Below are 24,115 nucleotides of genomic sequence, written 5' to 3' on the forward strand. Positions count from 1 at the left end.
TTCGGCAATTCTTTGCATATGCAAGTAAACTAGATTGTCACCTTAAAAAACATTAGCTTAAACTGGATAATCTAACATTATCTGCGTACCTTTTCGTCAGCTACTTCGCACACTTTAACCAAAATTATATTATTCCAAAGTCCAAACATCAAGTAAATAAGAAATATGCGTTTGTCTGGATGTAAATGGCGATGGGTTTGGACGGCAGTGGAAAGATTAAAAAGAGAAGTGTTAGAGGCATCTTTCTCTTTCTTTTCTTGTCAGCGCTTCTCTGCTCTGCTCTGAGATTTGAAGTGCAGAAGCTGATGGCCCCCGTGCCGCGCGGAAACTAAAATTTGGGATCTTTCTAAACTCAGTTTTTTCTTCTTGCATGCCGCTCCCGAATGTGCAAGCCAGAGCGTGTAGCTTGACCAAACAATTGAAGAGCTTTCAGTTGTCTCGGCGACACGTAAGTGGAATGAGTTTAAAAAATATATTATCACTTCCGTTTTTCTTGAGGTATGTGTTTCAGAGGCGGATCTGGATCGGCTTTTTTGTCGTTTGGTATTTTGAAAAAGTTTTTTTTGGATTGGATCATCTTTTTTGTCGTCCGGTATTTTGAAAAAGTTTTTCGGACTTTTGCATTAGACATTTCTTCCTTGTATTTGTATCTTTTATTTTGAGTACGTTAGATCTATATAAATTTATCATTTAAAAAAAAATAAAAAAAAATAACTGGTCATCTTTGTGAGCCAAATCCGACTCATGAGTCTCAAGAACAGGATCAAACTGGGCCTGATCAAATCAGGACCGAGCCATGGATTGACCTGATCCATTAGGAAGGCATCTGCAATCGAGCTTGACAATTTATTATTAAAAGACGCGTGCAACAATCAAATAATCATGTGGCATATTGTATCCACACACACAAAAAAAAAAAAAACATTGGCATGGAGCTGTCTATTATGTTTATTTGGTTAATGTACAGCTCCCAATAGCTTGATTATTACATTATAAAAACCTTATAATTAGACGATTTATTGAATAATCAATATTTTATTGACATTACATTTAAGATGTTGAGCTGAGATCTACGACTACGGCGAACTCCTACCGTGCGCCCGGGGGGGGGGTGGAAGACGAGGAAAAATCTCTAAGGATCTTTGGCATTTCCCTTGAGCTTCTTGAAAAGCGGCTTGTGGAACTCCCACCACCGTGCAAGGGGGAAAAAAAAAGACAAGGAAAAATCTCTAGGGAATCTTTGGCATTCCCTTTAGCATCTTGAAGAGCGGTTTGTCTTTCAACTCGGGATTTATTTAGCTCGCGGAAGAGAAGAAAAAAACATATGGTCAATAGTTTTTTATGGAAATAAAATTTTATAGTTTATAGAAAATAAAAAATTGTGAAATATAAAAAAATTATTCTTCTTCGGTTGAAAATTTAGATAATTATTTTTTAAAAATATTTTTAAGTTTTTAGATAGAATAATGTAAGATATTTTTTTATTAGAAATATAATAGATATTTACACTTAGGCAATCTAATATATTGAAATATATTATTTTTTTATCGTCAATCATAATATAAAAATTATTTTTTTTAGACATAATATAAGCATCAGTTTTTTTAAAAAATATTTTTTTTCAACCAAATTAATCCTCAAAGTTGAACTAAGATGAGCTTGACTCAAACACACCTAACGGCCGGATCCTGTGAAAGACAATGCTTGAACCCTCCTCCCTGCCTATCACCAAGGGTTCTTGGCGCCAATCGGGTGCATCTTGATGAGGACTCTTCTATGATGATCAACTAGATTCAGAATGTAGATAGGTACAGTGACGGTCACCAATTCGAAGACTGGTTCAGAAGATGGGTGATATTCATGCTATACATATGTACCGAAAGACGAACAGAGCAGCTGATTGGATCGCCTCCTACGTCGCTCGGCACTTCGGAGAGCTTTTTTGGACATATATAGTTGATAGTCCCACTTCTTTATTTTTTTTATTTTTTTTTTTTGATATAGCTGGATATATTCAAGTTAGAGTTATATGAATTGTCGTTTTAATGAAAAAAAAAATCTGATACCTCCGTTATCCATTGTTGGTTTGCAATGATTTGAACTTTTTTTTTTGGTAGATTGCCTTTGACGAGGTCTGGACAGAATCAGGCTAGGCCTCATTGAAGCCTGATTTGACTTTCATCCAGCATTTGAAAAAAAATTTATTAGCTCGAATAAATATATCATCACTTAATCTAAAAAAAATATTTTAGTAAAACGTTATATAAAATATTATTCCAGAATCATGCAACCCTATCTCAAATGACAGAATACAAAGTATTAAGTTTAGAATCTTAAGGCCTCAAGAAATTTGAGGTAGCGTTGGAAGAGGGAAGGAGCCTGTCAACTGAGCAAGGTCAGACGGGCAACCAAGAATCAACTATAACAGGAAGGGGGCATCAAAGACGAAAAGCAAGCAGAAGCCAAGGAAAGAATGAACCAGAACAAAAATTACGTAGTTATCAAGGATGCATTGAGACCCCCCTATATTTTGAAGGAGTCTGCTGCTTTCTAAGAGTGAACGACCAGACACAGATGCAGGATCCAGAAAAGTATTCACGCATGCAAACTAGAAAGCATTCAGAAATACCCTTGCAAACCAATACTGGAAGCCACAGCCAAAAAAAAATACTGGAAGCCACAGCCAATAAGTCAATACCGGACGCCACAGCCAAAAAAATAACTATTACACAATTTTTCTTCACTGTTGGGATATCCGCCACCCCCATGTAAGAAACCAAGCTCTGTAAATGAAGATCCAGCATGCTACAGATGGTAATTGTATTGGTTACATCTCTTTCGAAGAATCGTGTGATGGTATGGGCATGTTTGCATATAGAAGGGTGTAAAACATTTCAACCTCCGGCAGTCCTCCAATGGACTGAATGAACTTGTTGTCGCTGGGTTCCTCGAGCAGTGGCAGGCTAAGTTGCGTTATTCGAGGCAATAGCTTAGCCAAGGGAACTCCGGAGGGTCGACTAATCCCTTCAAGCTGCATGCTAATATCATCCACTAGCAAATCAACTACCTTCTTCAATGATATCTCCACAATATTTCCAAAATCAGGGCTACAAACAAATATTGATGACATAAGAATCGAGAAAGTTACTCTGTTGAATTAAACATAAGTTCAAGACTTCGACAAAGTAAAAGATTAAAAGCTTTTCTTTCTGAGAACATAAACAGTTTTCACCACATATGACCAATGTTTCTTGGTAGCCTCTGTTTCAGCCTGATAAATATTAAAAAAGAAAATTGATGTACTCATAAAGCATATCTATTAACAAATTCTTTGATATTCAAATTATGTTTCCTTGTCTCTAGCATAGACATGGTTTGAGTGGAATTTGACAGACTTTGGACACGAATGTCAAGAATGAACTCTTCCTCCTAGTTAAAGGCAGTGTCCATGTACCCAGCATGGTGCAAGATTTAGTCTATAAATGCAAATCTGGCCAATAACCATCATGTAAAAACTCAATACCCATGTTTAAGAGTACTGATGTTTACTGCTTGCAATTGACAGCTGGTCTTGCTTTTAAATTCAAAAGGAATAAGATATGCCATATGGAAGAGCAGAGATCTCTTCATTTCAGAATTCTCAAGTATTTTCTGAAATGAATCGGAGAAACCAGCAATATAACAAAAACAAAATATGGGATGGTTAGATATGTTCCACCCCCCTTCTACAAAGATTCAAATCCTTATTGGCCAGCAGCTATGCAAGGCACCTTTCAAAGTGCTGCAAATTATTTCCATGAGAGGAAAGTGACAACCCAACATGGTTCTGCCAAAGGAAGCACCATGCCCCACATCACCTAAACCTAGTGCTGCAACCTGCTCACTCCTAAGAAGGCAGATAATTTGCTAAGCACAAACATTTTACATCTAACCGCTTTCAGTAATTCCATAATGATGAACAATATGGTTGGTGCTCTCTCCACCTTGAGGTTAAGCTTGTTCCACAGGGTCAAAAAAGACAACCATTAACAGTGGTCCCGCATAATCTCCTACAAGACTCCCCAGTCACAATAAGAGCTTCATCACATTATATGTCTGTAGGTCATGTCTTGACTCTTCACTCTGAGAACCGAGAACTAATCTGAGAAAAACCAAACTTCTTTTTGGGCAAAATAATAGCCCATCATTATCAAACTTGAAGCAAATTGATCATGAAATTTTCAGTGCATTAATCTTGTATACCAGAAATTACAGATACAGGCTTTTATGTATATAGTTTCTATATAGTCCTATAGCTATAAGAGAAAATTGAATATGCTATGGAAGTCTTCTATTTTTGCTACGCTATGAAATAAGGCTCATTGCGGTGCAACAGTTGTTAGACAAGAAGTCATTTTTGTATTCATCTTTTAAGCATGTTGTGTACCTGGTCTGGAGAGCAACTCCAAAGTAGAAGATTCCCATGAGTGTTGCCAAATCATAAAATCTATCAATGTAGTGAAGACCACTGGTCTCTTGGAAAAATGGATAGAGTTTTCGTTAATAGATAATGCATGCGATCTGAAAGTAAAATTGCCTTAAGGTTTAGTTCATATACTTGTACATGGATTCATTTCTCAAGTTACTGGCACTAAATATACACAGATCAATTGGTTGTGGTGATCAATCCAACCTGAAGTTTTACTTCAGACCTGACTTTAATAACAGATCAGTATTTATACCAGATGCTTTTCAGCAAAATCTGTTGAGAACAATTTAATGTTTCAGAGGCCTTCAATCATTGGGTGGAAGAAATAAATCAACAGGCCAAAAAAGAGGGAAAAATTTTACTTCAAGTCTGCTTTTAAAATAGCACAGGAGAAAGCATAGTACTCTCAACTCTATATATTTTCATCAGAACTTCAGAAGCTTTAGTAAAAGATCGATAGATGGAGCAGGCAAGTCACCATGCCTTGAGAAATATTAGAACCATGTATGTGCTCCTCTCACCGAAGACATCAAGGATAGTAATGGCTTTGAGAAAGCTTATGCTACTAAGATCAAGTATAATATGTCAACTCTAATATGATTCTCATTTTCTCAACTAAATCACTAAGATAAGCAACACTAGTGTTCATTGTCTTCCTATCCACTTACACTTCCACGTAGATATTGGTGATTCATTGGCCTGTATTGCATATCCAAGATGTTCAGGTAATACAATACCATAAACCTTTATACTTCACATAAAAGTATTAAAACTTTTTGAAGGACTATTACGTTAACTTGACTCAAACAATTAGGCAAGCACAATAGATAAGATGTGATGAGCTCTGAATTTCATACATGGTAAACTTAAAGATAATAATAAAAAGAACGTAATGATGAGGTAGAAGAGAGATGTAGAATCCACCCCAAAAGGTATATAATATTTTATCCAAATTAAATTATAAAATGATGTAAAGTTGTCATCCTACATTCATGCGTGTGAAGGATGTTGAAAAAGTCCTGAATAATGTTTTCTAGTACTAAAAGGAAAAGACCTAAACTTCTTCCAAATGGGAAGACAACTAATCAACCCGAAGTCCACAAAGTATTATGGGCTTCCCTAGACAGATATGACTTTGGACTCAAAACTTAGGTGACATTACTAATCTAGAAACTTCTAAGCAAGGATTAAAGTGTTGGATGGCACTGGGGCGGATCGATGACCATTAACAACAAGAATAAAGAAAAAAAATTAAAAATAAATTGTGCCCCTAGATACCAAGCCATCCCTAGTGTTAGGACAACTGTCCCAGCAAGTACCAACGAGGACAACTAAGATGTTGCAGCCCATGAGAGAACCAGTGCCCCAGATGCATCCTAGGTGCTGTTCTCTTATTGAAAATGATACAGATATAGTACCAGCGGTACACGCCATGATGCACTAGGCCCCAAATCTTGCTTCTAAGATTCAAATTCAACTATTAAAAGTCCAAAATTTACAAAATAAATAAAAAAATTACCAAGAGAATATTTTTATTCCTTGATGCTTAAGCATGTCAATGAGGGTATACTATTATATATTACTGCATGATTCAATATTGTATGCTGTAACAGTCCAAACTGTGTATAAAGTCATGGTCCCCTAAGCAACATATGACTAATATTGGTACACAAACATGCCAACACCTGACTTCTAATTGTCTTTTGTGCCATGTAATTGCAGCAACTAGCAAAAGATCGTAATTTTACCAGTGATGCATTGATTACACATGCAATGTGGCATATCCTGTGGATGGTTATGCAGATCAACCCCAAGCGAGCTAAAAGGCACTTACACTATATTGGTGATGTTTCTGCTATGCCTATTAACAATGGATAGTTCAATCCTCAAACCATCCACCCCAGTGTGAAAGATGGTCGTATTATGGTTTCCTTGCCATATTACATGTGGCAAAAGTCTGTGAATGCAACAAATTATATCCCTCATCTTACCCTTTGAATAAGCAATGGTAAGTACGCTGGTGTACTTATGATTTAGATTATATGCTAATATGCATCTCTGTGGGGTGTGAATCTTTATATGTAGAAGCAATTGGTTTCTGAACAAAATTTTATTGCAAATGGAGGAATCATGCTACTTTTCTAGCTCAAAAGTGTGAATTTTCACTAACATCAATTAAGAACTCAAATTAGAGCCTCCATAAAGAACTTAGTTAACAGGTCACCACCGAAGATTCAATGCCACTACCAGTTGCATCTCCTTCCTAAATCTTAAGATAACATTGAATGGTTACCTTCATGGTTCTGTTTATTCTTGAAAGGCTTGCATGGCCCATGATCCCAGGCTCCGATAATTTCAGATTGCCATCATTCAAGTTTAAGGGAACACTGGTAGAAAAAGGTTCAGTTTTCTCCCACATGGCCTGTATATAAGGATCACAAAGCTTCCATTAGGCTAGGGAAGCATGCACTATGAGTAGTCATAACCATACCAGGAATGAATGACAAATCCAACTAAAATTGTCCAATCCAAATAAGTGGAGAGACCTGTTCCTTGATGTTAATAAAGCTAAAAAGGTGTGGCTTAAAGGGGATTTTAGAACCATTATTGATTCGGTCAATGGGAATAGGAAGGCTACGACCATCTATAACCCATATCTGCTTGTTATCTGGTAAACGGACTCTATACAGCTTTTCCAAGTGATCCCAATCGACTTTCCTTGCTCTGGGGCTTCTCATGCTGTTTTTCATCAGTAGACAACTGCTTTTCCATCATCTTTGTCTTTATTTACTGAATGCTGACTGTTCTGGATGTGTCTTACTAGGGAATGATCGATGAGGTTTGCCACCTTTTTATCTTTTTCTTTGGGAAAAAAAAAGCCTCAGGCTCATGTTGCATCAACCTTGAGATGAGGCTCATCCAGCAGGCTGCAGCACCTTTAGTCTCATGTGTAATGCTTAGATAAGGTGCAGACCTCCTCCTCTGATGAAATCTAATCCCTCGTTTTTTGGGATAAGGTAAATCACCCTGGAGAAGGGATTCCTTATCCCTAAAAACCAGGATTCATTTGTTTAACAGAGATGCTGATCCCTTTCAACTGCTTCCACTGCCGACATATTTTCTAAAAGGAATCCTACCAGGAAGATCTTATCTGTCCGAAAAGATCTCCCGGTTTTCAAAAAGGGCCACAGAGAGACACAGAGAGACTCCTGAGATGCATGTCTTCAGCCTTGTGTTACATTACAACAAGAGGCATATGCATATGCAATAGGCTTAGGTTATTTCTACAGAAGAAAATCAGATGACAGATGTCGGATCCTGTATGGAGCAGTATTTTCTATAGGAATAAACGCTGTTTGCATACCTTGATAGCACCATACGTGTCTCTGACATTAGCTGCTCAAGCTTGCCAACATCCAAAAGAATGGAGGAATCATCAAAACCTTTGGCAGACATAACCATCAGTTGCCTGTATGCAGTGGCATTCTCAGGAACCAAGTATAACATCCAGTAATTAGGTCCACCAATGCTCATGAACGACTCCAGTATCTGTATGATTGTTTCACGCAGTTGGACCATGCTGAAAAGATCCCTGAGCTGCTTTCTGCACATTGTGATTAAAATCCACAAAACAAATGCATCAAATATATCATCAGGGCCTGATGGTTTGGTTATGGAAAAGAAAGACATCAAATTCATCATCAACAAAGTAAGATGCCAACTTTAGTCAAAATATAAATCGATAACAATAATATACAGAAAACAACTAAGCTACTACCACTACGCCGTTTAACAGAATCAGATGCCAAAACTCAAATAAACTAATCAAAAACGTATCAGATACATGTACAAACATGGAAGTACGTGCAATGAAATTCTAAATCTTTTGGGGGCATATTGGAAAACTATTTAATTCTTAAAAATCGAAGGAAAGAGAAGAAATCACAGATAAGATGCTCTGTATATATATAGATAGATAGAGAGCATTATAGCCTAATTAAAAGCTTGAAAAAAATATTGAGGGTAATATAATAATTAAGCATGCATAAGAAGAACAGGATGTTAACAGTATTAACTCTTACTCTTTTAGAACTCCAGTAGCAGCATTCTGCATGTTCATAATCAACATGTTGATGCCATGGGCAGAAAGATAATCAGCAGTTGCTAGAAAGTCTTGCTGCCCATGCCTGCTAAATGAGTCAGATTCATCCTGCAAACAAGCAAAAAGGGGAACCTCAAATTTTCAAAACATGAACTCGAACCCTAGAAGATGCAAGAATAAAGATTTATAGCACTGGAAAAGAATTTAGCACAGATTTAGACTATCAACTACAAAATTCGCTTAGAACTCCGCTAAAATATACCTTTCTCATGGAGCATGTCTTAATCAGTAATTATTTGTAAGACGACTATAAATGATAGCTGTAAAATTTCCAACAGATATATTGAATCAACTACAGCCAACCATCTGTCAGTAATTAACTAGAACAGCATGCCTACAAATGCAATCATTTCACTCACCACGTAACATCATTTTTTTTAGAATCAGCGGATACATATTACATGTTTTATGGCAAGACATCAATTATCCAACTATAGCAAAGAATGCTGATTCATAGACAGAGTAACAAGGAACATATACCTTAACAAAATTGATCATACTACAAGAACAAAAAACAAGGCAGCCTTATCCCACAGATACCTAAATCAAAAACAAAATTGAGGCTGAGTTTCATAGGCATATTCCTAAACCATATAGGTACAGTTATAAGCAGAAGTCCCAACTTTGTTTATTCTCCTCTAACTGATCCTCCAACACATACTTAATCCCCTCATGAAACAAAAATAAAGAGGAAATATCAGGCATTTATGGATTGCCATTCTTTAAAATCTTCTATTAGACCCCTTGCTACTAAATGGTCTTAACTTCAAACTCTGTCCACTCGATCTTGGAACATTTACAAAGAGAACACAACACATGAGGCTGAGTCCCCATGCTGGTTCTTGTTGTGTAATACTATCTAGTTTGATCACTTTCTTCTTAATTGGATTATGGAACATCACATGTGCATTTATGTCACATTCTCTGATGGCACACCTTGAAAGTATTGTCCTTCATGTTCTTGTATCTAAGATGCCATCATCTCATAGCACATTTTCTATGAATTACAAAAGAAACTCTTGAAGTGTTGATCAGGTGGAAATGTTAATAGCCATGAAAAAACAATATGTGCAAATTGCTCAGATTGACTAAGGGAGGGCCATATCATCATCTGAAATGAGAAGAGAGTAAATGTCTTATTGCTTAGAAAGTACCCGCCACCAATCCATCATTTTCTTATTGTAGTCTTGTCTTGTTATTGTCCATTGCATCTGCACAGAAGTTACTTCTGGAAGCCTTAATAATCCTAGATGGTAAAAGGCAGTCAAGGACAAGTTATCTGCTAAGGTTGCCGTAAGGGAAATGAAATGTTGTCTTTTTGATGGTCTAAATGTCAATTGATTTTCTGAAAGAAGTGCTCCAAGGTGAAATACAGAACTAGTCATGAAAGAATAAACAAATCTACAATGTTAATATTGCCAAAAATTTTGGTGGAAAGAAGATTTCAGTATTGTTTTGTTCAGGTTCTATCAAGGAATGCCAAACCGGCCCGTATCGGCCGGTTTAGCCCGTACCGAACCGGTCCGGTCTCCGACCGGTCCGGTTCGGCATTAAAAAATGGTACTGGCCCATACCGGCTAGGCTAATTTTTTGGGGCTTTTGGATGCGTGAATCAGGCCGAACCAATGGTATCGGTTCGAATCGGTCCAGTGGCCCACCGGTACGCCTACCGATACCAGTTCGGCGATCTTTGGATTCTATATTTGATAACTACCAAAGCAAGATGGCTTGTGTTTCAACCAAACCCTAAAAATGCTTCCAGCATAACAAATTATAGAGATAAATATGCATGTAGGAGATTTTTCCATTCCATGGAAAACAATTTATGGACTAATGCGAGCAACAAGAGCACAGTTTGATATGTCGGCAAAGGAATTATACTATATAGTTTTCAGGAACTCATACCGATCATTGTTTTTCCATTCAAACGAGAGAATTCAGTGTTACTGATCTTAGTCTACATATAGAAATGCTATATTTGCCAACAACCACTAAGGAAGAATTATGGTTATGGACTTCCAAAAAGGGTTTTTCAAACAAAGGAGCTAGTCCGCAATAATATTTCTTGGAGCAATGCTGCTTGCTCCAAGAAGCAGCAAACATTGTTGACTAAAACATGTTCTTAGTCAGTATCACTATGAAGGACCTTTGTTTGAAATTTGCTATTTTTGGCTATTAACGATGGATAATTTGTCTGACATTTTATATTATTAACTAAAACGTTGTCTTGGTCGATATCACTATAAAGGACGTCCGTCACCTATCATTTATGTTCACCAAACGACAATAAATCAATCACAAATAACACGAGAAGGGGCTCCAATTAGCACAACACATTAGAAAACATCTGAAAAATTGCAGCTAACTGCCCCACCTCTGACTGTTACAAGTTATAAATGAACTATATGAATGTTTAATTAGGTAATGAATCTTGCAACCCAGTCCTAGTTATCAAATAGGTAATAGAAGTGTTTTCATTGACTAAATTTAGGTACAATCCATCTAGCTGAAGGTGCAGCCATTGCACAAGGTGCAATAAAGATCCACCCTAGTGCCTTGCCAGTGTCAAGGCGAGGTTTCTATGATGGCCCTTCAAAAAACCCCTAAGTAATGCAAAAAAGCTATAGTGCACAAGAAACATGCCTTTGGATAACAAGAATCACCATTTTGTCAAGCCCTAAGAGAATTGAAACAAACTTCATGAGGCCTTTGATGTTAGACCAACAAATGTAATCATGTCATTGAGAACAGAGTTTTTTTGTTGGGGTCTGTGCTGGGTGAGGGAGGGATGAGAGAGATAGAAAGCGAGAGAGAGAGAGAGAGAGAAGAGAGAGAGAGAGAGAGAGAGAGAGAAGGCAAAATGGAGGGTTTCAACAAACAACATCTTCTTTCACCATGAGTCTTCCAGCTCCTCTGCCTCCTCATGCGCATAGCACACTTATGCATGCACCCATACACCATGCTGCAACAAACCATTAGCACACAAAACATGCACACTATACCACATCTCCCTGCCACGTTAAATCACAACATCTCGCATGTCCTGTGGGATTCAGCCTGCAACTGCAAACTCAAGTAAAAGCGAAAAGAGGAAGAAACTACATAAAGATTCAAATACATAACTGTTGAGATTATTCCAATGCCTACATGACATACCATTTAAAGTTTCAAAACACTCAAAAACAACTTTAGAAAAAGCCAAAGTTCAATGAATGAACTAATTAGTTGGTCCTTGCAAGAAACACCAATTACCAGTAAATACCAATTAAGAACAACCAAATACTTTTAATATATCATGATAAAACTGCACCAGGAAGAGAGATGCTTGTTCGTATAGGGAAACCTTTCATGATCCAACTATGAAGGTTTGAAATCTTACATCTCCGAACTAAGGATTGAAAGATCAGTAGACTGAAAAGGATTTTTACAATGTTGAGGCAGTGAGTTTTGATGCAACTTGCACATGATGATGATAATAACAATGACGACATCACCGATAACAAAAATAATTTTGGGGGTCTTTCCTTTCTACATTTATGTCCGCATGAGTGAAAACATATGTGAAGAATGCATGAACAAATGTAGAAACATGCGCATAAAATAATATGATAAAGCACATTAGAAGATACACAGGCACTAGTTTGCAAAAGGTGAGACATTTACCAGTAACTGAGAGCTTTCCGAACCACGCGCAATTTCTAGGTAGAGATGCCTCCCTAAGATATTGACCTGAACCCTAGCATACAGGCAAAGCATTGTCATTGACCACAATGAGGAAGCTATTCTCGTGAAACCTGAAAAGGCAAAATTCATGACAAACAAAATCAGCAGAAAATATCATTCTTTGCAAACAAAAGCACCAACATCCTACTTTATCCCTTAAAATGTGACCAAAGATGCAAATAGAACAAGGAAAGCAGATCCCAGCTCAATGCTATATGCTAATTTACAGAAAGCAAAAAATCACCATAGTTTAATGAAACATAAAACAATTAATGTCACCAGCAAATGTAAGTATAAAATGATGGCATACTTAGAATTTTAAGCCTTTCCCACAGCTCGAGCTTCTCCTCGAATGTAAGAGGATTGGATTGTCCCTTCCCTTGCATTAGCTTATCGGTCAAATGAGAAAGATCCAACTCCTCCAATATCCGAGACCGCAAATAGTGCATAGCAGATGGCAATGTTGTCGTATCTGATATTCTTTGTATGTTTTCAAAATGCGTCTGCAATCTACCCATCAAATGAAATAAAAATTGGATTTTGATATTTGGGTACTTCCATAATAATTGAACAATGAAATTTTTGGTATAAAAAGAAGCCATACTGGGCTTTAACGAGTTCCTCAACTTGTCGCTCGCCTTCCAGCTGCCTCTCCAAATCAGAGATTCTTCTTCTGTGAGCATCATGGAGCTTATAAATAACATAACCACTTCCAAATACTCCGAGAGCAACAAGCACTTTCCTCCTATGCCTACTCCAAAAACCCCTGCTTCAAAAATCAATAAAATATATTAATCAAAAATAGAAGAAGTTAATCCAGCGGCTATCGTTGATTGAAACCAAAAGATGAAGAGATATGAAGAAGGGGAAAGAATGATCACCTCAAAGAAATCATGGCTTGTCATCAAGAAACCAAGAAAACCATGTCTAAATCCAAACTTCCAGCGAACATAGTCGAAAACCAATCAAAACAAACCCAGCGGACTGCAAAACTCTGGAATTCTATGGAATTCGCCCAACGCTAAAGAAACGATTTCTAGGGGGTTCAAGGATAGAAGAAGTGGGGAGGAGAGGACGAGGAACTCTCTCCTCGATTCCGAAGCTTTGGACGGCTTCGGGAAGCGGGGACAAAGGGAGAGCCTTGGGGTTCGAGGATAACCCCTTTAGGAAACGGGGGACTTTTTTTTATTCTTTCGTTCGAAACCCCAGCGCCGGGTCCTTCGCATAAGGGGTTCAGGTTGTATCTTTAGCACGAAAGAATGATTGATCTTCTTTCAATACATCCACCGTTCGATCTCGCCTAACATAGATCTCAAAGCACTCTGAACTTCTATTACCCGCCTGCACAGATCTCGAAGCGATCATTGTGCAATCCAACGGTTCTTGGCGCGAAGGAAAGTGAAAAAGATACAACGACAAGCGAGGCGACGAGATAGAGGCGATGGGTCGGTTTTTCCAACCAAAACTTCCGGTGAATTCAGGCTGCCGCCGCCAGCTTCCACCGCCGAGACTGCTCGGATATCAAATGGCCAGCCATTAGATTCGGTCTTTTTTTTTGTACCAAAGAACTAAACTGTACACCACAGTATCAGAAAACAAAATATGACCCGAATCCAGAGGAATGGGACTATGAGATCTTCGTTTAGTGTTTGTCCAGCAAGTCAGATACAGTCCATCTCCTGGTAGATATTCTTCAACGGTGGGTTTATTTCCTTCCTGTCATTTGAAACAGAGTTAATCAAGTTATACTTATTCGTTTGCTGATCCCATCATTAATGGAATAAAGTAGTAGGAAAAATAAACAATGGACAAAGATTTTTTTGGAACGTTAATTTGATTTCTCTCTCTCTCTCAATGAATAATCCAAGTTAAATAATTTTTTTAGCCTTCGATAGAAAAATTACGCGTCACTTTTTGATTGGTATTTGGTTGGTTGAGCAAGTAACTCTCTCTTTTCCATGGCTTAACGCATGATCTAAGATGCCCTAAATTGGATAGGAAATATCTTGATTTAGAGCTTGTTCAAATAAGGTATGGTTCAATTAAATCAACTTTTGCCAATGTTGGTTGTAGTTATATGCATTTGTTGTTGAGAAGAAAAACAAAAGAAATGACTATAAATTTTTTTTAAAAAAAATGTCGGTCCACAGAAACAAATGACTTCTGCTGCCTTTCTCTTTAAAAGCTCAAAAAAAAAAAGCTGTACTGACATATGCATTTTATATGATTGATTTAATAATAAAAAATTTATGTTAGTTGATAAATGTATCCCCACCTTTTTATTTCCATTTATCGTACCTGCATGCTCTAAGCTCATTGCGAAGCATATTGAACTCACTTTGGATATGACTGATTTTTTAATTTTTTAAAATAAAATAACAAATAGAATAATTAATAAATATTTTATTTTTAAAACTATTATAAAAAAATATTTGTAACCTTTTCTTCTTAACATATGTTGCACTATATTCTTGATTACTTGTACTTGCCTAATCAACCATCCATTTATACCGTTTCCAATAAAAACTATTTACATCATTCAGCAAGGATTTTTTGAACCTTAATATATCCTTGAGTAGTATGTTCTTATCTATTAATTTACTCTCTTATTCTATCCTATAAATAATTTAAACGCCTGCTTTTGAATCATCCATCAATACTTGATTGTTGAAGAGGCTCCACCGCATGTTGATCGCAAGTGTTAGTAAAAGCATGAAAGTTCAATTCTAGAAAACAAATTATTTCAATTTTTTCATTTGCTTGTTTTGTATTTCATCTTTTATTATTTTTTCTTCACTTTTTGCAAATTGCAATATTGTTTTCTTTATGTATTGATTCACATATATTTGATATAACAAATGATATATTCATTTTATTTATAGAGTTATGATATTATTAGCTTTATCTGTCCATTCACGTACTTTATATATAATTATAACAAAATCTCCAATCTTATATGCTTGAGAATTAAAATTTTTATTCTTGTTTATTCCTTGACCTTTTCTTTTCTAATGTATTTTGTTCTATTTTGAAGTTATTTCATCCCGTAGTCCACTAACTTGAAAACTATTCCTTCGCTATCCCATTTGTTTTATTTTTCACGCCATATCTTGCATTTATATTTATCTATTTTGATTTTTTTCCCTCTTGCCCTCAACATTTGGCTTTATGCATATTAGCATGCATATGTTATGGACATGGTTTATTAGAAAAAACTCTCTATGGGGAAATTTATTAAGCGTGCACCGAAGAGAACATTATTATTAGAAAATTATATCATGCTTAAGTTGCAAATTCGTGGGTAACAAAATAAAAATAAAAAAATACTCTACAAGAAATATTTAGAATTCTAAGTTAAAAGACTTCATGGTTCAAAACCTAAAACAAAAATCTAATATAATTCAAGCCACAAGAGATCCAATTCTAGCCAGATGCCAGATACATTAGAATAAGTTGAGTTGGAGCTTAAAATGGTAGTTTGGGACGGCACCTAAATTGACGGAGAATGGTAGACCGATGCAAAATTTGTTGTTTAGATATTGGACCCATACCGGTGATACATTGGTACTATGTCGTACGGTATGATATAGGATCTTTTCGGTATATCAAATATAGATATGCTTTTCAAGTCGATAAAGATTTTCTGGATCTTAATATATTCTTGAATAGCATATTCTTAGTTATTTATTTACTCCCTTATTTTCTCTCAAAAATAATTTAAAGACCCACTTTTGCATCATCCATCAATACTTATTTGTTAAAGAAGCTCCACCTCATGTCGCTCGCAAGTGTTAGTGAAAGCATAAAAGTTCAGTTTTAGAAAATAAATTATTTTGATATTTTTCGTTGGCTTGTTTTGTATTTCGCCTTTTATTATTTTTTCTTTGTTTTTTACAAGTTACTATGTCGTTTTCTTTATGCATTGATTCACATATTTTTGATATAACAAATATCATACTCATTTTATTTATGGAGTTACACGATAATATTTTTCCCTATTCACGTACTTTATATATAATTACAACAAAACGTCAAGATCTTATATGCTTGAGAATTTAAAATTTTATTCTTGTTTATTCCTTGACCTTTCCTTTTCTAAAGTATTTTTGTTCTATTTTGAAGCTATTTCATCTCATAGTCCATCAACTTGAAAACTATTCCCTCGCTATCTCATTTGCTTTATTTTTCACGCCATTTCTTGCATTCATATTTACATATTTTGATTTTTTTTGTGCCCTCAACATTTGGCTTTTTGCATATTGAACATTATATTAGACAATTATATCATGCTTAAGTTGCAAATTCATGTGTAACAAAATAGAATAAAAAATAATACTATACAAGAAACGTTTATAAATCTAATTTATAAGACTTCATAGTTCAAAACCTCAAACAAATCTAATATAATTCAAGCTGCAAGAGATCCAATTCTAGCCAGATGCAAGATACATTAGAATAAGTTTGAGTTGGAGCTTAGATTCGTAGTTTGGACCGGTCAAACTTTAAGCTCTCTCCACTCAAGGCCTCACTACGATCCCCAACTCCAAAACCCTAGTCCTTCCCCTATATTAGCCGTTCCCCTATATTAGCCGTCCAAATCCCCTTCCCATCGTTCTCCTAAACCCTAGCAGCCGCCGCGCCCGAAGAGCGAACGACCACCTCCTCGACCGGCGGCGATGGCGGACACCCTTATCCTCCGCGGCACGATGCGCGGCCACAGCGACGTGGTGACGGGGATCGCCACCCCGATCGACAATTCCGACATGATCGTCTCCTCGTCCCGGGACAAGTCCATCCTCGTGTGGCACCTCACCAAGGACGCCCCCCTCTCTACTGATGGTGCCGCCGCCTCCTCCTACGGCGTCCCCCGCCGCCGCCTCACCGGTCACTCTCACTTCGTGGAGGACGTGGTCCTTTCCTCCGACGGCCAGTTCGCCCTCTCCGGCTCCTGGGACGGTGAGCTCCGCCTCTGGGACCTCAACACAGGCGCCACCACCCGCCGCTTCGTCGGCCACACCAAGGACGTCCTCTCCGTCGCCTTTTCCGTCGACAACCGCCAGATCGTCTCCGCCTCCCGCGACCGCACCATCAAGCTCTGGAACACCCTCGGCGAGTGCAAGTACACCATCCAGGACGCCGACGGCCACACCAACTGGGTCAGCTGCGTCCGATTCAGCCCCAACGCCTTCCAGCCCATAATCGTCTCCGGCTCCTGGGACCGCACCGTCAAGGTCTGGAACCTCACCAACTGCAAGCTCCGCTGCACCCTCGCCGGCCACGGCGGCTACGTCAGCGCTGTCGCCGTCAGCCCCGACGGGTCGCTCTGCGCCAGCGGTGGGAAAGACGGGATCACCCTGCTCTGGGACCTCGCTGAGGGGAAGCGGCTCTACTCGCTCGATGCCGGGGCAATCATTCACGCGCTTTGCTTCAGCCCGAACAGGTACTGGCTCTGCGCCGCCACCCAGGACAGCGTCAAGATCTGGGATCTCGAGAACAAGTCCATTGTGCAGGATCTCAAGCCCGAAACGCCCACCAGCAAGAACCAGGTATATGACTGCTTTTCTAGATTTTGTATTTACACGGAAATTGCTGCTTTTGGGTCTTCCCTGACATGTTTGGAGATTCATAGGTCAAAGAAAGATTAGATTTTTCTGCCTTGCATGTTGATTAGTATAATCTGAAATGATATTGCTTTGGGAATTTCTCTGTGCGACGTATCTAGGTGTTTTTACTATTTATTTACATATTGCTGGGCTTTTCTTGATCAGGACCTTAGATTCTCTGGAATAAGAAAGATTTGAATTTTTTCCATTATCTTTTTTTTTTTTGTATTTCTTTGAATCTTATGATTTAGTAGATTCATGTGGATGGAGTCTGTGTAGATCTGAAGCGAGGACCGTGAGTTAATGAACTACTTGTACAGGGCATAAACAATGCATGTGTCGGCGAGTTGATGATTGTTAATCATACGTGAGTGAGAACTGCCAAGTTAAATCAAGTAGTCTAGACTGGTGGATCACTATGAAGATGGAATGAATTTTCCCTTGCATATTTATCAAAGTAGAACTGTTTGATTGCATCATATCAAGTTGAGCAGTCAGCCCCATAAAGCGTGCACTTTAAATAGTACGATGCAGTCTATTTTATGATGTTGCTCTTTGCCTTCTTGATTTGTGACGTTGAGAGGTCTTAAGCTTCTAGAAGGTCTGTTGTGAATTTGCAAATGCTGTCATTTCATGCATGTTAGACCAGAGAGAGTTTTACAATCAGTATCATGTTTTTTCCTCCAATTTTGGATATAGAAGTGTGAGGACCTGCACGCGGCCGTGTTTAGTCCCATATAGGTTATTCGCTGGGTAGATTTTGGATATTTATATAACCTAAATAATGCTTTCCGACTAGCCTTTTTGGGTGAGGTTCTGGGTTGGGACAAATAGTATCAAAACGAACGTGTCCCATAACCTATATGGATTAGGAGATATTCCAGCACGGATTATGAGCGCTGACTATGGGCTAGTCGTGGTGCTTGTGATTAGTTTTGAATGGATTTGCTTGTGATTAGCCTGATAAGGATGTTAGGGCTTGAACGGAGGGAGTATGTGAGGATTCGTTGCAGGCGTGTGTTTAATCCGACATCGGTTATTCGCTGGATAGATCTTGGGTACTTATACAAGATCAAGTAATCCAAATAATTCTTTTCGGCTAGTCTTTTTGGGTGAGGTCCTGGATTGTAATAAGAAGGTAGGATTTGTGGACTTGGAATGTTCAATGCCTTTCATGTTCCTTTACTGGTCACTAGAAGCATGGTGTTCTTGGTACTTGTAAGGTTACTCCACTTTTTTTTCCCTCAAATGCGTGCTTGTCTGAATTGCACTATTGATTGGACTGATGATTTTAAAGTTTGGCAATCATGAGAAAATATCTGAAACTGAACATTTTATATGAAAATATCTCCACTTTTTTAGCTCATTATTTTGGTTTATTTACTTGTATGAGCATCTGCTTTATCTTTTAATTGGGGTCATACTTAGGTTATTTTGTATTGTTTTTATGTCATATGGTGCCTAATATTATATGATAAGTTGGATTATAGATCTTGGTGTACTATATCTTGCATAATTCTGTTTTTAACTATTCTTTGGAGCTCCGGAGTGCCTCCAATATCGATTAATATTTAATGGATGATTGCTTGTCACTGTACACAAAACATGCTTTGTTGACTTTTATTGATCATGACATACAAAATTGTTAGAAGATAGTATCAGTCCTTTCAGTGCTTTTACCAAGAAAAGTTTGCTAGAATTATGAATGCCATTTGTATTCTCAGAGTCTTTTCAAGTAAAGGATCGGATATGGTAATCACTTGACCCCGCTGATGTTTCTGTTGTATTTATTTTGGGCATGGTTTGTTGACAATATGCATGTAATCACACATAAATACATGATTGTTCTTAAAGTTCAAGTTCCTATTTATGTTGTCTGTTTTGTAGAAGTAGGCCTTCTTAGTACAATATTAGGCATATGATGTTTCTTATGCTTCTTTAATCCCTTGTTGTATGCCACTTTTTAATGGTTTATAACGTTGAGGAGAGGGAAGGACACAAAATTGGAATGGTAAATACATTGGAGAAAAGTTTGAAAATTAATTTAACTGAGGGATAAGAGAATTTAAAGCATATTTTTTGTGCTGTTTTGAATTTATTCTATGCATTGGTGGAATAATAGATGATCGTGTCTCCAAAAGGACTACAACTGTGTGGGTGAGGTTGAGATGTTCATATATTAATAAAAACTTTGAAACTAAATAAACATTTTATTAAACAGGTCTTAGGCTGGGTAGAGTTTATGGTTGTCAGAAGGGATCGAGAGCATTATATGAGATCAAGGGTATTTTTTGTTTCGTTATAGAACGAGGAAGAATTGATAAATTTGATTATTGCAGAGTAAGCTTCACAACACCGAGAGTGTATGATGGAAACTTGCTCTCTCTCTCTCTCTCGCTCTCCCTCCCCCCCCCCCCCCCCCCCCCCCTCCCTCTAGTTAATGGTAAATGATTCATCATGTTCAATAATGTAGAGCTAGGTAGCTTTTGGTGTCTAAGGGATTTCATATGTTGGTGAAGTATTGAAAAAGAGGCAAGTTAGAGCCTAGAGATGAAAATAAGATTGGATATTGGCACAATTAGAAGCATCTGAAGGAGCTTTTTTATCTGGAGGGTTTGGCCTTCAATAGGAGCCAATTGTGAAGTTAGACTAGTAAATCAACACACTAGAAATTGGAATTAGATGTTCATTTTCATGGTATTGATTGTATATATAAAAAGGAAATTTTTTAAACATTTGCCTTCACAAAATAATTTAATTCTGAAGTAGCATTGGCATACAACAAAGTTCTTCAGCAATTCTACATTTTGAGCAAGATGTCACTGATATATGGTCATGGTATAAGAAAACCTCTAGTCAACCTTATTATAGACATGCATCTATTGATCAATTGCTTTGCAAAAGAAAGATCATTGTTATTAAAATTGTGCTTGAGCTTTTACTATTCAAGACTCAACTTCTTGTTCCTTTTCTCTAGATCAGCTTTATTACAGTGCATGAAAAGCCATTATGACTAGTCTAGAAATTATTTGGCTAACTTTCATTTAAAGATGTCCTTTTGTTGTCTTTTAACTTTATTCATCTTTACCACCATCACCACCCCCCAAAACAAAAAAAAACTTTTTCCTATTCTTAGCATTTATGCCATATTTGCTGTTTTTGCCAAAATATGGAATTCTTGGATTGATCATCTGGATATTGAATCGTAGTATTGTAAATATGATTGAGGCTATTATTAGTTATAGGTGGTGAGTATTATTTTTTGAGAAAACTGGTGGTGAGCATTATTGAATTATATTTTTCACTGCATTGTAGAATCTTGTTAAAGGATAACTAGTAGTAGCTGCAGTCTCATGTTCATCGAAGCCCATTTTGGCTTATGAAATGATGGGTCAAGCACTAAAAATTAAAAAGAAAAGTTGAGTGGGCCTTCAGGAAGATACTTAAACTGTTGTTCCTTGGTAGGAAAGTATGGGGTGTAGGCAAGCATTGTAAATTATGTAGAGTTGCCCTACTTACCACTGGGCGTATAGGTAGGATAGGCAGGGGGCAAATTGATTGGAGATTTAAGTTCAGAGATTTGGTAATGAACATCAGAGCGCGGACATGTAAACATGGGGTCTGATATCCTCATCCTTCCCGAGGATCAGGCTAACATCAAATATGATATTTATGGAGGTTGAACCTTCAATTTAATGCATTACAAAATATAATGATAATATTGGTAGTAAATACAAACTATAGCTAGCTCTCTCTGGCAAGTGTTCCTGTTGTATATATGGCCATCATAAAAGCTCAGGCAATTGGGACTTGGAAATCTGTTTTATGTTAGTGAACAATTTTTGGGACTCGGGAGTATGGAACAAATTCAACGCATTCTTGAAACTTGATCGTTTAATATAGTTATCTTTGTACTTGAATTGTTCCATATTTTTCCAGAAGCAATTATGTTTAAGGCACCAGTGGTTTTTAATTGCATTATACTGTCTCCAAATATACTCTAACTGGACATGTGCTATGAACATGATTAAGGAAATGTGGCAAGCCGCTCATGCTTTTTAAAAACTTATGCTGTAAATGTGGAACTACAGATGGCATCCCCCCTTCCTATTCTGTTCTTTCCCCATATTGGTGCAGGGTATGCCCCTTTTTTGCCCAATGCTTCAGTCCAGACTCCAAAATAGAGCCAGTCACTGCAGCCCAACACCCCCACCCCCGCCCCTGCCCTACAAAAAAATGAAAAAGAAAAAAAACTCTTTTCTCTCCTCTCCAACATATCTACCAGTGGTGTTGGGACCCTAAAAGTCTGGCAGGAGGGTAGTCCACTTGCGAAATAAAATTCCAGGAACAAAAGGCATTCTCATCAATAACAGAGATGCGACTGCAGATGAATTGTCTAAAAGCTTTTCATGAATTTACATATTTAAGATCTTCGGACATTTCTTAACAGTTATTAAACATAATTTCTTAACTTTGTAAAGATTATAAATCTGCGTCCTATCATTGTGAGTTCCTGCATCTTGCCTCAGACAAATAAGCTAGTATAATGTTAGTATTTGGCTCAAGCTTCTTTTGAGTGCTAGCTGGTTTCATAACAACCCCAGTTTTTTTGAATGTGAGGATACTAGAACATTCGTCTCTAAATTATTTTCTAGATTGAGAAGCATTTGCTCAATTGCTGCCCCTCCCTCCATGGCAGTATCTACACAGGTATGCACATGTTTGTGAATGAGTTTCTTATAATTTTAGTTGTTTGAATGACCATTTAAACCCTGTGTTTCCATTCCTGTTTTTGCACTTTTGAGTATTTTTTCTAGAAACCTCGGCACGTTGGTTATTGGGAGCCTCTCAGCACTATCTACAATAAATAGAAATTAATGGAGTGCATATTTTATGCTTGTTGAATGCAACGTGTGTCTCTATAGTTTTGTAAGTTGTTGCTGATAATTATTTTTGGGACATGCGAGATCCAAATTTAATATGCCTGTTGTATAAAATTTTCACTGAGAATTATGTTGTTTTGCGAGCGCTCTCTTGTAACTTATATTTGGTGTCTCTGTATGTATTCTCGCCTACAGTAGTAGTGGTATATTCTCCTGATATAAAATTATACTCTACCGCATGTATTTGTGTTTTCTGGCAATGCTTTTCTGCATATTTTGCAATTCATCCATATAGGATCTTTTCTTGTGGTCAGGCATGCTGAGTGGGTCTGAAACTATCTTTTTTCCATGACTTAGAATTTTTTTCTTCCTTCTTCCTTTTCTTTTTGCTGAGATTGGCAACCATTTGCCTTGCAAATAGTAAAAAGTTGAAGACATTCTTTTATTTCTCAAGTCAAGGTTTCATCATATAATTATCAAGGTTTTCCACAACGCCAGTTTCTCCTATGTGATGCCTGCAATGCAAAAAGCTCATTAATTAGTCGTCATATAAGATTTCTCTTTGATGGATGTATCTATTTTATTTTAAGACATATCGATGTTATTGACATCTGTTAAATGGACGGAAGAATGCTTTCTAACTTTTTCCCTCCGTGACTGCTATTGCAGATGCTATACTGTACAAGCTTGAGTTGGAGCGCTGATGGAAGCACCCTGTTTACTGGTTACACTGATGGTACCATCAGAGTCTGGGAAGTTAGTCGCTATTAGAGCTAAGGACCTAGCTACAAGTCTCTTTTTTGAACCAGTCTGTTAATTTAACCAAACGAACTTGTGGTATCTATTTCCCATCTAGTTTTGAATTTGCAAGGCACATGTTTGGCGATCAAATATTTTGCTATTGGCATTGAAAGTTATTTCATAGTTTTGCTATAGGAGACCTTTGAATGGAAGTATATTCTCATCTTTTTGATGACTTGGTGGTGCTGTTTTGGAATCTTTGATCCCTTTTAAATCTTTGAAATTTTTGGTAGTGAATGCTTTTTACATGGAAAACTAGCTTCTGCGCTGCTATTAAACTAGCTTTTGTTCCGTGGGTTGTGGAAGAGCAGTTTTTTCTCATGACAAACAAATGTCGAGAATAGCCGTGCACAAATTCTGGATCATATTGGATGCTTTATGGGGTGCAGGGTCAAGCCTGGTTTCCTCTTCGTTGCCGGAAAAAAAAAAAGATTCCTGGTTTCCTTTTTCTGGTCGCCTGAGGGAAAGTTAGGCG

The 24,115-nt window shown here is 37.4% G+C and overlaps 2 protein-coding genes across 2 annotated transcripts; one reads left to right on the plus strand and one right to left on the minus strand.

Moving 5' to 3' along the window:
* Nucleotides 1-2,626: 2,626 nt before the first annotated feature.
* LOC120110521 (peroxisome biogenesis protein 3-1-like) lies at nt 2,627-13,564 on the minus strand. The gene is made up of 7 exons (XM_039125683.1): nt 13,235-13,564; nt 12,958-13,119; nt 12,664-12,863; nt 12,294-12,424; nt 8,551-8,678; nt 7,833-8,072; nt 2,627-3,107 (listed from the first exon to the last, which is right to left on the minus strand). The coding sequence occupies exons 1-7, from the start codon at nt 13,246-13,248 to the stop codon at nt 2,828-2,830; spliced, it is 1,155 nt and encodes a 384-aa protein (XP_038981611.1). The 5' UTR covers nt 13,249-13,564; the 3' UTR covers nt 2,627-2,827.
* A 3,343-nt stretch (nt 13,565-16,907) lies between these two features.
* On the plus strand, nt 16,908-23,817 carry LOC120110522 (guanine nucleotide-binding protein subunit beta-like protein A). Its single transcript, XM_039125684.1, has 2 exons — nt 16,908-17,899; nt 23,509-23,817. The coding sequence occupies exons 1-2, from the start codon at nt 17,030-17,032 to the stop codon at nt 23,608-23,610; spliced, it is 972 nt and encodes a 323-aa protein (XP_038981612.1). The 5' UTR covers nt 16,908-17,029; the 3' UTR covers nt 23,611-23,817.
* The last annotated feature ends 298 nt before the right edge of the window (nt 23,818-24,115 follow it).

Source organism: Phoenix dactylifera, chromosome 4 (genome assembly GCF_009389715.1).
Source record: "Phoenix dactylifera cultivar Barhee BC4 chromosome 4, palm_55x_up_171113_PBpolish2nd_filt_p, whole genome shotgun sequence".
In the NCBI taxonomy this organism is placed as follows: domain Eukaryota; kingdom Viridiplantae; phylum Streptophyta; class Magnoliopsida; order Arecales; family Arecaceae; genus Phoenix; species Phoenix dactylifera.